The sequence below is a fragment of the Staurois parvus genome, unplaced genomic scaffold (genome assembly GCF_062004578.1).
Source record: "Staurois parvus isolate SC_StPar_1 unplaced genomic scaffold, SC_StPar_1.0 ptg000024l, whole genome shotgun sequence".
Lineage (NCBI taxonomy): Eukaryota > Metazoa > Chordata > Amphibia > Anura > Ranidae > Staurois > Staurois parvus.
In genome coordinates this window covers 1492001-1507695 of record NW_028317820.1, presented here as the reverse complement: position 1 = coordinate 1507695, position 15695 = coordinate 1492001, and the positions used below count along the sequence as shown (strand labels likewise).

Below are 15695 nucleotides of genomic sequence, written 5' to 3'. Positions count from 1 at the left end.
CTTCACTTCCAAGCTCCTTGAGCGCCTGGTCTACAATCGCCTAAGCGCCCACCTCACTGATAACAACCTCCTTGACTCCCTACAGTCTGGCTTCCGCCCTCTGCACTCCACCGAAACCGCCCTACTTAAAATCACCAATGGCCTGCTAACTGCCAAAGCCAATGGCCACTATTCTATCCTCCTGCTCCTCGACCTCTCCGCGGCCTTCGACACTGTTGACCACCCTCTCCTCCTTGCCAAACTGCACTCCCTTGGCATCAAAGACGCTGCTCTCTCCTGGTTCGCCTCCTACCTTTCCCAACGCTCCTTCAGCGTCACCTACAACACTGCCACCTCCCCCCCTCTGTCGGGGTCCCCCAAGGCTCTGTCCTCGGGCCCCTCCTCTTCTCCATCTATACCTCCTCCCTTGGCAAACTTATTCACTCCCACGGCTTCAATTACCACCTCTATGCTGACGACACCCAAATTTACCTCTCCACCCCCCACCTCACCCCCTCACTCTCTGCCCGCATCGCCCACCTCCTAAACGACATATCAGACTGGATGTCGCTCCATTTCCTCAAACTTAACCTATCCAAAACCAAGCTCCTGGTCTTCCCACCACCCTGTGCCCCCCCCCATCCTCTCCATCACTACTAACAACGCCACCATCTCTCCCACCCCACACGCCAAAGTCCTGGGTGTCACCCTGGACTCCCACCTCTCCTTTCTACCCCACATCCAACTGCTATCTAGATCTTGCAGGCTCCACCTCCGCAACATCTCCAAGATACGCACATTCCTCACCCCAGACACCACCAAACAACTCTTACACTCCCTCATCATGTCACGCCTGGACTATTGCAACTCCCTTCTCACTGGCCTACCCAAACAAATGCTATCCCCACTCCAGTCGATCCTAAACTTAGCAGCCAGACTCATCCACCTCACCAAGCACTCCACATCTGCCATCCCCCTCTGCCAATCCCTTCACTGGCTCCCGATTGCGCAACACATCAAGTTCAAGCTGCTAACCCTGACCTACAAGGCCATTTACAATGCCGCCCCAAACTACATAACTGACCTGATACCCAGATACTACCCTACCCGTGCCCACCGCTCCTCACAGGACTTCCTGCTCTCTAGCTCCCTGGTCTCCTCCTCCCACGCCCGATTGCAGGACTTCTCCAGGACTTCCCCCATCCTCTGGAACTCCCTACCCCAATCCATCAGACTGTCACCTACCCTCCTCACCTTCAGGCGCACCCTGAAAACCCTCCTCTTCAGGGAAGCCTACCCCAACCTCACCTAACACCCAACCTCACCTAACAGCTAACCTCCTCCACTCCTCCCACCACTCCATCCCCCACAGCCATCTCCTCCTGTGCCACCTTCCCCTCCCTCCTAGACTGTAAGCTCGAAAGAGCAGGGCCCTCAAACCCCTCGTGTAGTGTATTGTTACTCTCTTGTCTCATGTTATGTCCCCCTTGCCACTGTACAGCGCTGAGCATACCCTTTGGCGCTATATAAATACTGTATAATAATAATAATAATAATAATGCAGGGTCCAGGGAGACCGGATACAGTCAATGCAGGGTCCGAGGAGAGAAGATATATTGAATGCAGGGTCCGGGGAGACCATATATAGTGAATGCAGGGTTCAGGAGAGCGTATATAGTGAATGCAGGGTCCAGGGAGACCGGATATAGTGAATGCAGGGTCCAGGGAGACTGGATACAGTCAATGCAGGGTCTGGAGAGAGAAGATATACTGAATGCAGGGTCCTGGGAGACCACATATAGTGGATATAGGGTCCGGGGAGACCAGATATAGTGAATGCAGGGCCCGAGGAGAGCGGATATAGTGAATGCAGTGTCCTGGGAGAGCGGATATAGTGAATACAGGGTCCATGGAGACCGGATATAGTGAATGCGGGGTCCGGTGAGAGCGGATATAGCGAATGCATGGCCGGGGGAGAGCAGATATAGTGAATGCAGGGTCTGGGGAGACCAGATATAGTGAATGCAGGGTCCGGGGAGACCAGATATAGTGAATGCAGGGTTCGGGGAGAGCAGATATAGTGAATGTAGGGTCTGGGGAGACCAGATATAGGGAATGCAGGGTCCAGGGAGAGTGGATATAGTGAATGCAGGGTCCGGGGAGAGGGAATATAGTGAATGCAGGGTCCGGGGAGAGCAGATATAGTGAATGCAGGGTCTGGGGAGACCGGATATAGTGAATGCAGGGTCCAGGGAGACTGGATATAGTGAATGCAGGGTCCAGGGAGTGTGGATATAGTGAATGCAGGGTCCGGGGAGAGCGGATATAGTGAATGCAGTGTCCGGGGAGAGCGGATATAGTGAATGCAGGGTCCTGGGAGACCAGATATAGTGAATGCAGGGTCCGGGGAGAGCAGATATAGTGAATGCAGGGTCCTGGATTTAGTAACACTTTAATGATACCCTGCTACCACTGTAACAGAATCAGGCAGTGAGATAACTGTCACCCCATAACAGTGTTTACCTGCATTTCTTAAACGCACTTCTCTGGACTCAGGATCGGTCATAGCGACATGCTTCCAGGTCACCCTGATTGCAGGATCTGGATGTATCATGTGCTCCTGAGAAACTTTGCATCCACTTGTCACTTTAAACATTGAGTTGCAATAGTTCTCATAATCATCCTTTGATATCAGTAATTGTCCACAACTGCAGCGCCATTTAATGTCTATGGATCTTGGATAAAACCTGTAAAGATGAAGAATCAAGACAGCTTCCGTTCTATTTTGTAGAGACCACTTTATAGGTTCCTGGAATTTGGGACAAGCTGGAAAAAAACATATATGTTAAATAATATAAACCATTTGTGGGATAATTTATTGAGCTAAACCCAAGTTACTGAACTGGTAAGGGTAATGCATGTACCCTTACATTTTTATGTGGGCATACACTTCAGTGTGGTTATACATGCAGGATTTCTCTTATGTGTGTATAGGTCCATGATGAGTCCGCATAGCCCTTGCATCAGTACAGAGGTTCTCAGGCTGCTCATCCTGACCTCTATTAGTTAGCTTGGCAAGTACACATTGTATGTATATTATAAATCCATGGGTACAACTAGCTAGTAGGGATACAACTATGGAAACAGTTTAAGTCTTTTTTTTGTTTTATTTTATTTCTATTTTAATTCTAAATTTAACTCCATTATTAATAAAAATGTGTCTGTGAGAGAATTAGGGTGCAGTGGATAGCTGCAACTTTAGTTACCACTTGTGGCAGTACACGTACCTTGTCTATGGGTAGGAAATCAGGTTTAACTCCTGCACACTTTTCTGTTTTCCATACAGGGATGCACGCTTGTATCTTTATGCATGCGTGTGTATATGCATATACGTGTATGCACATGGGTATACATATGTGTATTTCCTTCCCAATTTACAGGCTGCATTCATTATAAGGTTCACATGTTGGTAATGACATCTAAGTTATTTAGCTATTCATTTTATTATGTTATTCCATGCACTTTAGCCATTATATTTTGTTTTATTTGTTCATCTCGAGCACACTGAGTTTGTATATTTATTATTATTTTACAAACACTGTCCCCTCTATGTGATCTAGTAGGCACATTTGTCTGGGTTATTCCCTGGTCCACCAGTGGCGGCGTACATTCTTGCCCATATAGATCATTGAAATGTCTGCTTTTTATGTACACAACAAGTACCAACCCTTTCCCCCTGCGGTCACTAGAGGCTCCAGCGCACTTTACCATGGCGGTGTTAGGGGTTTCCCAGTGGATCCTGTTTTCTATGTTGTCTGATCCTGGGGGTTGATGCAGATCCTGGGCTGCAGTGCATTGAGCCAGTGGCCAGTCAAGCTACAGGTGCATAACCAGATGCTCCAGAAATTTGATGGAACTCATGATCTTCTGGCTTGGTGGTGTGGGCATGCGTTCCACTGAAGGACACGCGTGTAAACAAGCTGACTCACTGTACATCAAAGCCATGGGGAGAACTACAACAGGGTAGTACTACAATAGCTTCAACTGTGCTTCAGATGGGTGAGAGAGAATACATTCCTCTTAGTATAATAACACTATTACATATACATTTAAAATCATTATCAAGATTATTAAGACTATCTCAGAAGGGGTCATAAGAACAGGTAAATATCTATGGATCCTGTTTTATTCTATTTTATTCTAATTCATCTGCTGTTTCATGCAATTATACGAGTTTATATTTGTATATATTTTATATATATATATATATATATATATATATATACATTTATTTATACATTTATATATTATGCTGAGCTCTAAATATTTATGGTTTGTGTATTATGCCAAGTAGGGCTGCATTTGACGGGAATGGGCGAGTTAGGGACACCCCCTATCTGACAAGCAGTCTTTACACCAGTGTATTTAAGCAGTGAACAGTATGGTTGGCTCTGAGGAAGAAGCCAACCAGGGAAGAATGGCAGTGTCCAAAATCTCTGAAAGTCATCTATAAAAGTCTCTTTGACTTCAACACTCATTTGATCAATCTAGTGAAGGGAACATACTCATTCAGTGAGCTCACAGGCTCTGATTATGTAACTCATATGAAACAAGGATACTTTCCAATGGGTGTCCAGAAAGTGACTCAAAGCATAGACAACCAGGAGGAGCACCAAAACAAAGAGTTCAAAATGCTTTAATGGTTCACTGCAAGATCATGTAAAACAGCCAGCATGTTTTGGGGGTCAAACCATTCCTCCCCCTTATTAGTACTCAAAATCAAGTCAGAACTTAAGTGGACTGAAAAACAAAATTTAATAGAACTGATCTCTATCAGATAGAACTGGGTGGATCAGGAGAATCTATGCAAAGCTATGCCAGTAATTATGGTAGCAACATTAATGCTTAGAGTCACTGCCACAATTCTTGGCACACCTTTGTGCTAATTCTTCTGATCTATCCTATTCTAACTGATAGAGATCAGTTTAGTAAAACTTGTTTTGACTTGACTTCAAGCCCTGATGAAGAGGGAGGTGTTTGGCCTCCGAAACGTGTTGTATATTTTATGTGCTTTCACTGTAAACCATTAGGTGAGTGTTTTCGGCTCTTTTACCATTTGGTGTCACCAGTGCCGAGACAAGGTCATCAGGCACCCAGGGCAAAGATGCCAAAGATGCATCCCCTATTCATGATGTGCAAGCTTAGGGGATCCAATGCCCAGCAGTCACTTGTTTATCAAAATCACTGCTGCTATCACTACTCCTGTCCACCTTGTAACAGAAGGAAGGCACCCCTATCCTTACAGTAAACCATTGCTGCCAGGGTAGCGGCCCGTCCCCCCTTGTCCCGGTGCTGGGTGTGGCTCTTCTCCTGGCTGTGGATACTATATGAAATCTACCTTCCTTACAATATAATAGGCTGTGAGTTATCTGACATCCCATCACTTCAGCCTTCAATACTTTCATAATTAGCATTTTTGTTTTTCCAAAACAACCAAACAGACTCATCAGATACACATGAGACAGGAGTAGATTGCCCTGTTAAATCATCACTGCATATATATATATATATATATAAGTGCCTTGGAAAAGTATTCATATTGCTTGAAATTTTCCACATTTTGTCGCGTTACAACCAAAAACGTAAATGTATTTTATTGGGATTCTATGGGATAGACATACACAAAGTGGCACATATTTGTGAACTGCAGGGAAAATGATAATGGTTTTCAAAAATTTTTACAAATAAATATCTGAAAAGTGTGACGTGCATTTGTATTCAGCCCCCTTTACTTTGATACCCCTAACTAAAATCTAGTGGAACCAATTGCCTTCAGAAGTCACCTAATTAGTAAATAGAGTCCACCTAATTTAATCTAAGTAGAAATACAGCTGTTTTGTGAAGCCCTCAGAGGTTTGTTAGAGAACATTAGTAAACAAACAGCATCATGAAGACCAAGGAACATACCAGGCAGGTCAAGGATAAAGTTGTGGAGGCATTTGAAGCAGGGTTAGGTTATAAAAAAATATTCCAAGCATCTCATGGAGAACTGTTCAATCCGTCATCCGAAAATGGAAAGAGTGTGGCACAACTGAAAACCTACCAAGACATGGCTGTGCAGAGACCCACAGCTCAGGTCAGACAGAATCTGTCCACAGGACAACAATTAGTTGTGTACTCCACAAATCTGCCCTTTATGGAAGAGTGGCAAGTAGAAAGCCATTGTTGAAAGAAAGCCATTTGTCCCATTTGCAGTTTGCCATTTGTCCCATTTGCAGTTTGCAAGAAGCCATTTGGGGGGACACAGCAAACATGTGGAAGAAGGTGCTCTGGTCAGACCAGACCAAAATTTAACTTTTTGGCCTAAAAGCAAAATGCTACGTGTGGTGGAACATTAACACTGCACATCACCCTGAACACACCATCCCCACCGTGAAACATGGGGGTGGCAGCTTAATGTTGTAGGGATGCTTTTCTTCAGCAGGGACAGGGAAGCTGGTCAGAGTTGATGGGAAGACGGATGGAGCCAAATACAGGGCAATCTTAGAAGAAAACCTGTTAGAGTCTGCAGAAGACTTGAGACCGGGGCGGAGGTTCACCTTCAAGCAAGACAACGACCCGAAACATCCAGCCAGAGCTACAATGGAATGGTTTAGATCAAAGCATATTCATGTGTTAGAATGGCCCAGTCAAAGTCCAGACCTAAATCCAATGGAGGATCTATGGCAAGACTTGAAAATTGCTGTTCACAGACGCTCTCCATCCAATCTGACAGAGCTTGAGCAATTCTGCAAAGAAGAATGGGCAAAAATGTCCCTCTCTAGATGTGCAAAGCTGGTAAAGACATCCCCAAAAAGACTTGCAGCTATAATTGCAGCCAAAGGGGGTCCTGCAAAGTATTGACTCCAGAGGGCTGAATACAAATGCCGCCACACTTTTCACAGATTTATTTGTAAAAAAAAATTGAAAACCATTTCTTATTTTCCTTCCACCTCACAATTACAGGTGAAACTCAAAAAATTAGAATATCGTGCAAAAGTTCATTTATTTCAGTAATGCAACTTAAAAAGTGAAACTAATATATGAGATAGACTCATTACATGAAAAGCAAGATAGTTCAAGACATGATTTGTCATAATTGTGATGATTATGGCTTACAGCTCATGAAAACCCCAAATCCACAATCTCAGAAAATTTGAATATTACATGTAATCAATAAAACAAGGATTGTACATAGAACAATAACAGACCTCTGAAAAGTATAAGCATGCATATGTACTTTTTACTTGGTTTGGGCCCCTTTTGCAGCAATTACTGCCTCAATGCAGCGTGGCATGGAAGCTATCAGCCTGTGGCACTGCTGAGGTGTTATGGAAGACCAGGATGCTTCAATAGCGGCCTTCAGCTCTTCTGCATTGTTCGGTCTCATGTCTCTCATCTTTCTCTTGGCAATGCCAAGGTCAGGTCAGGCGAGTTTGCTGGCCAATCAAGCACAGTAATCACACGGTCATTGAACCAGGTTTTGGTGCTTTTGGCAGTGTGGGCAGGTGCCAAGTCCTGCTGGAAAATGAAGTCAGCATCCCCATAAAGCTTGTCTGCGGAAGGAAGCATGAAGTGCTCCAAAATCTCCTGGTAGACGGCTGCGTTGACCCTGGACTTAATGAACCACAGTGGACCAACACCAGCAGATGACATGGCTTCCCAAATCAACACAGACTGTGGAAACTTCACACTGGACTTCAAGCATCTTGCAGTGTGTGCCTCTCCATTCTTCCTCCATACTCGGGGTCCTTGGGCCTCTCCATTCTTCCTCCATACTCGGGGTCCTTGGTTTCCAAGTGAGATGCAAAAGTTGCTCTCATCAGAAAAGAGGACTTTGGACCACTGAGCAACAGACTAGGTCTGTTTTTCTTTAGCCCAGGTAAGACGCTTTTGATGTTGTTTGTTGTTCAGGAACGGCCTGAAAGATTAATACGACATTTGAAACCCATGTCCAGGATAGTCTGTGTGTGGTGGCTCTTGATGCACTGACTCCAGCCTCAGTCCACTCCTTGTGAAAGTCCCCAACACTTTTGAATGGCCTTTTCCTGATAATCCTCTCCAGGCTGCGGTCATCCCTGCTGCTTGTGCACCTTTTTCTTCCACACTTTTCCCTTCCACATAACATTCTATTAATGTGCTTTGATACAGCACTTTGGGAACATCCAACTTCTTTTGCAATTACCTTTTGAGGCTTTCCCTCCTTATGGAGGGTGTCAATGATGGTTTTCTGCACAACTGTCAGGTCAGCAGTCTTTCCCATGATTGTGATTCCTAATGAACCAGACTGAGAGACCATTTAAAGGCTCAGGAACCCTTTGCAGGTGTTATGGCTTAATTAGCTGATTAGAGTGGGACACTTTGAGCCGAGAATATAGCACCTTTTCACAATATTCTAATTTTCTGAGATTGTGGATTTGGGGTTTTCATGAGCTGTAAGGCATAATCATCACAATTATGACAAATCACGGCTTGAACTATCTTGCTTTGCATGTAATGAGTCTATCTCATATATTAGTTTCACCTTTTAAGTTGCATTACTGAAATAAATGAACTTTTGCATGATATTCTAATTTTTCGAGTTTCACCTGTATGTGCCACTTTGTGTTGGTCTATCACATCAAATCCCAATAAAATACATTGACTTTTTTGTTGTAACATGACAACATGGGGGACATTTCAAGGGGTGTGAATACTTTTTCAAGGCAATATATATATATATATATATATATATATATATATATATATACATACATACATACAGTTGTGCTCAAAAGTTTGCATATCCTGGCAGAAATTGTGAAATTTTGATATTGAAAATATGACTGATCGTGCCAAAAAAAGAATGTTTGGCCTTGGTACAGACACACAAGGTGACACACACGGGTTAAAATGCCAATTATAGGTTCAGGTCCCATATCTGTGGCTTTTTAATTTGCAATTAGTGTCAGTGTATAAATAGTCAGTGAGTTTGTTAGCTCTTACATGGAAGCACTGACTAGGCTAGATACTGAGCCATGGGGATCAGAAAAGAACTATCAAAAGTCCTGCGTAACAAGATAATGGAACTTTATAAAGATGGAAAAGTACATATAAAGATGTTAAAAGCCTTGAATATGCCTGTCAGTACTGTTATATCACCTATTAAGAAGTGGAAAGTTCTGGGATCTCTTCATACCAAGCCAAGGTCAGGTAGACCAAGAAAGATTGCAGCCATAACTGCCAGAAGAATTGTTCGGGATACAAAGGGAAACCCATAGGAAACCACAAGAAAAATACTGGCTGCTCTGGAAAAAGACAGTGTGGTTGTTTTGACGGAGCACAATATGATGACACCTGAACAAAAATAAGCTGCATGGTCAAAGTGCCAGAAAGAAGTTTTTACTGCATCAGTGACGCACAAAGCTCATTTTTGTTCAAGTATCACGGAATTGTACCCCTTAAAAACAACCACACCGTCTTTTTCCAGAGCAGCCTGTATTTCTTTTGAGGTTGCCTGTGGGTTTTCCTTTGAATCCCAGACAATTCTTCTGTCAGTTATGGCTGCAATCTTTCTTGGTCTACCTGACCTTGGCTTGGTATGAAGAGATCCCAGAACTTTCCACTTCATAATAGGTGATTTAACAGTACTGATTTGCATATTTAAGGCTTTGGGCATCTTTATATGTCCTTTTCCATCTTTATAACGTTCAATTACCTTGTTACGCAGGACTTTTGACAGTTCTTTTCTGATCCCCATGGCTCAGTATCTAGCCTAGTCAGTACTTCCACATAAAAGCTAACAAAATCATTGACTATTTATACACTGACACTAATTGCAATTTAAAAGAGCCACAGATGTGAGACATTAACCTCTAATTGGCATTTTAACCCGTGTGTGTCACCTTGTGTGTCTGTACCAAGGCCAAACATTCCAGGGGAGGGAAACTTCTGATCCAGGCCTTTTGGGTGATTTCTGTTATCATTATGATTTAAAAAGGAGCCAAACAACTATTTGATAATAAATGGCTTCATAGGAACATCATCCTTCAATAATAGAGCATTTTTTTGCATGATCAGTCATATTTTCAATATCAATGCCAAAATTTCACAATTTCTGCCAGGGGATGTAAACTTTTGAGCACAACTGTGTGTGTATATATATATACACACACACTATTCTCTCTCTCTCTTTCTCTCTCTCGTTTCTCCCAACTGTATCTTATATCGGGAAGAAACTCACCACAGACTTGTAATGGTCCTGTACTTCTTTCTATGGGTGTCTTCAGGCTGGGGTGGTTCACGCTGCAGATGAACTCTGTTTCCTGGTCTTCTGTAAGTGTGGGGGTGATCAGTAAACGTATTGTGCAGCTGTATGTGTTATCTGGTTGTAACTGAGCACTGGAAATGAGTTGTCTAAATTTTAAAGGATAATTTAGAAGATCGGTCACTTCTCCATTCTTCTCTTTCTTATGCCAAGTCACAGCAAGTTCACTTGGTAAGAGATACCGAGAGATTTTATACTGCAGTCTGACCTCTGTGTTCTCAAGTAATGGTGAATTGTCTATTTCTTCTATCATGGGACGCCAGGGAGGATCTGTAAGTCAAAACACATTTATTAAACATTGACTGGCTTTGTAAATCTACGTAAAGCTGTGTGATATGTTATGTAATTACTTACAGTTGTGTCCAAAATTATTCAACCCCCACTGAAATTGAGTGTTTTGGCCAGTTTGACATTGCTTTTGATCATTCAGTCATCTTGCTTACATTTACATTAAAGAGGCACTTGTAGGTCAGACAAATATAACATAACAGTTATAATGAAATAACCACAAATGTCTTTTCTGTGCTCACAGCATTATCAGTTTTATTCAACCCCCAAGTGACATTCAATCTTAGTACTTAGTACAGCATCCTTTTACAGTTATAACAGCTTTTAAACGTGAAGCATAGCTTGACACAAGTGTCTTGCAGCGATCTACGGGTATCTTCGCCCATTCTTCATGGGCAAAGGCCTCCAGTTCAGTCACATTCTTAGGCTTGCGCACTGCAACTGCTTTCTTTAAGTCCCACCAGAGGTTCTCAATCGGATTTAAGTCTGGTGACTGCGATGGCCACTCCAAAATGTTCCAGCCTTTCCTCTGCAACCATGCTCTAGTGGACTTGGAGGTATGCTTGGGATCATTGTCCTGTTGAAAGGTCCAACGTCTCCCAAGCCTCAGGTGTGTGACGGACTGCATCACGTTTCCATCCAATATCTCCTGGTACTGAAGAGAATTCATGGTACCTTGCACACGCTGAAGCTTCCCTGTACCTGCAGAAGCAAAACAGCCCCAAAGCATGATTGACCCTCCACCATGCTTCACAGTAGGCAAGGTGTTCTTTTCATCATAGGCCTTGTTCTTCCTCCTCCAAACATAGCGTTGATCCATGGGCCCAAACAGTTCTAATTTTGTTTCATCAGTCCACAGAACACTATCCCACAACTTTTGTGGTTTGTCCACATGGCTTTTGGCATACTGCAGTCGACTCTTCTTATTCTTTGGAGACAGCAAGGGGGTACGCCTGGGAGTTCTGGCACGGAGGCCTTCATTACGCAGTGTGCGTCTTATTGTCTGGGCTGAAACTTCTGTACCCACATCTGACAAATCTTTTCTCAGTTCCTCAGCAGTCACACGGGGACTTCTCTCCACTCTACGCTTCAGGTAGCGCACAGCAGTCGAAGTCAGCATCTTCTTTCTGCCACGACCAGGTAGCGTTTCAACAGTGCCCTTTGCCTTGAATTTGCGAATGATGCTTCCTAAGGTGTCTCTTGGTATGTTTAACATCTTTGCAATCTTCTTATAGCCATTGCCCTTCCTGTGAAGAGAAATCACCTCTTCTCTTGTCTTCCTGGACCATTCTCTTGCCTTCACCATGTTTGTAACCACACCAGTAAATGTCTAGAAGGAGCTGAGTATCACAGTCATTTTAAAGCTGCCTAATTGGTGCTTATTATGCTTGATTGCTGCTCGGTGACATCCACAGGTGTTTTCAATACCTGATGGAAAGCACCTGTATGAACCTCTGTTCTTCAGAGTGGTAGTCTTTAAGGGGTTGAATAATTGTGGCAATGAAGAAACCACATAAGAACCATTTACTACTGTATTACATAAACAATTGATGTCATTTTAGTTGCATTTGGGTAGTTACAACGTCCTTGTAGGATTTGATTCTGAATACAATTCCAAATGTACACTATAGTCCCTAAACCCCTTTACAGCATTGGGGGTTGAATAATTTTGGACACAACTGTAGGTGATTGGGAGCTGCTAGTCCATAGTCCAGTTAGGAAGTGAGCAAGAGAGGGTGGCTACATTCCTACATAGTGTAGAGCCATGGAGAATGAACTTAGCCACCTTCTAACAGGAAGTTGGATCACACCAGCAAAGAAAGGAATTTAGAGATTTGGAGGAGACTAAGAGCAATAGAAGGGACTTTTTTGAAAAAAGCAATTGTAAAGCTTCGCTTTTTTAAAAAAAATTATTAAAATAACAAACATGTCATACTTACCTACTTTGTGCAGCGGTTTTGCACACAGCAGCCCTGATCCTCTTCATCTCGGGTCCTCTGCTGGTGCTCCTGACTCTCCCCCCCCCCCCCATCGATCGCCCCCATAGCAAGCCACTTGCTATGTGGGCACTTGTGTGTGCTCGCTCTTGAGCCCCATTCTATGTGTCCTTACAACACAGAACTGTGCTTCTCAATGGGTCCCGCTGCTGTATCTGAGCCAATGATGAGCAAGAGAGCCTTGGCTCTCATGCACATCACTGAATCGAGATCAGGTTTAGGTATGTATTTAGGGGGGTTGATGGGCGAGCTGCATGCAGAAGGCTTTTTTTTACTTTACTTCATGGAATACATAAAAGTGAAAAAACGTATGCCTTTACAACCACTTTAAAGCGGAGTTCCAGCTGAAAAAAAAAAAAAAAAAAGTAAGCAGCTACAAAAACTAGCTTCTAACTTTTAAAATACAGTCACTTATCTGTCCCTCGGTCCAGCAGTGTCCTCACCATGGCTGGTTTCACTGGCCGTCTTCTCTCTCTAGAGCCGGCATCTTTAGTGTGGGCACCCCGGCTGTGACAGCTTGCGGCTTCACAGCCTGGTGCCCACTGCACCTGCGGGAGAAGCGGTGCACTTTGTGAATGGCCCCATAGTCTTCTGGGACCTGTCATGTGCCCCAGAAGACTACGGGGAGGGAGGGGGGAGGACATCTTCCGCTTCCAATCACCTAGGCAATCGCAGCGGAAGTGGGAGCAGGTACCTGTCAAATTCAGGTACCCGCTCCCGAAAGGTGCCAATCCATAATGGGTAGCAGGGGGCACAGCATTAAAGTGGACCTTCCCCTTTTGGGTGGAACTCCGCTTTAAGAATACATACTGGAATAGAGTTTAGTGTCACTTTAAGCCATTGGATACCAGATAATGCTGTAAGCTTATTTATTGATTTCAACACAGTTTTAGGCTCGGTTTGACTTGACATTTGACTTTATGGCCCTGATTCACTATTGGGCGTGGGCGCATATTTATGGGCTTAAGCCCAATTTTCATGGGCGTCCGTCATTTTTTACCCTGCAACCTAATTCACTATTGAGCAGAGCCCATAAGCAGATGCCCAATCTAATTCACAAAGAGACACACGCCCGAAATCAGACTCACAAAACAGACTTGCTAAGAAGCAAGTCTAAAACCATGAAAAATCACTGCAGAGACATGTTCACTTAGAAATTTGCTTTGCCAAATATCAGGACTTCACTTTAAACAATATCTGCTATTTCCAAAAAAATTAAAAATGTGTTAAAAATCGTTTTTTTCAAGGAAATCGACACAGTAAAAATCTAGAAGCCCGTGCAGTGTCTTTGGCAGATACAACTGAGCATGTGCAGAACACATTTTAGACTTCTGCCATGGGCGTTTGCTTTTTAGCCACTGACTAATAGTGAATCTGATTGTGGATTCCTCTGAGAGCCGGCACTCGCTCGCGACTATTGTGTTTAATAAACAGCACTCGGCATATCTTCATGTAATCTAACTAGATTTCCTTAGTTCTAGTGATTCTATTTTTGTTTCTTATCCTTTATAATTATTTCTGTAATGATTTTACTTATTTCAAAGGTCTAGATAATATATATTTTGACAGCTGAATGTAAAAATAAAGGTCCACAATAAAAAAAAAAAAAAAAAAAAACAGCGTGGGTCCCCCCTCTCATCCATACCAAGCCCTTCAGGTCTGGTATGGATATTAAGGGGGAACTCCACGCTGAAATTTTAAAAAAAAAACAGCGTGGGTCCCCCTCAATATCCATACCAGACCCTTATCCGAGCATGCAGCCCGGCAGGTCAGGAAAGGGGGGGACGAGCGAGCGCCCCCCCCCCTCCTGAACCATACCAGGCCACATGCCCTCAACATGGGGGGGTGCTTTGAGGCAGGGGGGCTCCCCCCCCCAAAGCACCTTGTCCCCATGTTGATGAGGACAAGGGCCTCTTCCCCACAACCCTGGCCGGTGGTTGTGGGGGTCTGCGGGCGGGGGGCTTATCAGAATCTGGAAGCCCCCTTTAACAAGGGGGCCCCCAGATCCCGGCCCCCCCCCTACGTGAACGAGTCTGCGGTAGATGCTCCCGCAGACTCCTTCACAAAAAAAAAAAGTGTGGTGTAAAAAAAACACAGTACAGGGTCTTTGACAAGTCCTTTATTAAAACAATGTCCCCCGAAGTAGATCCAACGTCAATCACGGCGGCGGCGGCAGGGACCCGAAAAAAGAAAAAAAAAAAAAGGTTCCGCTCCCGTCCGAGGCTTCCAGCCATGTGAAGAAGAGGCTAGCTGACAGTTCTTATATAGGTATGGGGCGGGGCCAGCCGGGCACATCATCCCCGCCCCTTACCTATTTGAGAAATGTCACCCTGTCTCTCCGCTGAGGCTAACTAGCTGAATGCAGGAGACAGTCTGACATTTCTTATATAGCTATGGGGCGGGGCCAGCCGGGGACATCATCCGAGTGACCCGCCCCATGTCACATGCTTGCTGTTCCTGGCTGGCCCCGCCCCATAGCTATATAAGAAATGTCAGACTGTCTCCTGCATTCAGCTAGTTAGCCTCAGTGGAGAGACAGGGTGACATTTCTCAAATAGGTAAGGGGCGGGGATGATGTGCCCGGCTGGCCCCGCCCCATACCTATATAAGAACTGTCAGCTAGCCTCTTCTTCACAAGGCTGGGAGCCTCCGACGGGAGCGGAACCTTTTTTTTTTTTCTTTTTTCGGGTCCCTGCCGCCGCCGCCGTGATTGACGTTGGATCTACTTCGGGGGACATTGTTTTAATAAAGGACTTGTCAAAGACCCTGTACTGTGTTTTTTTTACACCACACTTAGTTTTTTTGTGAAGGAGTCTGCGGGACCATGTACCGCAGACTCGTTCACGTAGGGGGGGGGGCCGGGATCTGGGGGCCCCCTTGTTAAAGGGGGCTTCCAGATTCTGATAAGCCCCCCGCCCGCAGACCCCCACAACCACCGGCCAGGGTTGTGGGGAAGAGGCCCTTGTCCTCATCAACATGGGGACAAGGTGCTTTGGGGGGGGGAGCCCCCCCTGCCCCAAAGCACCCCCCCATGTTGAGGGCATGTGGCCTGGTATGGTTCAGGAGGGGGGGGGGGCGCTCGCTCG

The 15695-nt window shown here is 44.6% G+C and overlaps 1 protein-coding gene across 1 annotated transcript in view; it reads right to left on the bottom strand.

Annotated features, from left to right (window-relative positions):
* Positions 1 to 15695, bottom strand: part of LOC149472062 (uncharacterized) — a 120202-nt gene that overhangs the window by 18618 nt on the left and 85889 nt on the right. The window contains exons 13-14 of the mRNA XM_089693205.1: positions 10241 to 10594; positions 2503 to 2805 (exon numbers count right to left, since the gene is read on the bottom strand). Of these exons, the coding sequence (XP_089549331.1) occupies positions 2503 to 2805; positions 10241 to 10594 (657 nt within the window). The remainder of the gene's footprint in view (positions 1 to 2502; positions 2806 to 10240; positions 10595 to 15695) is intronic.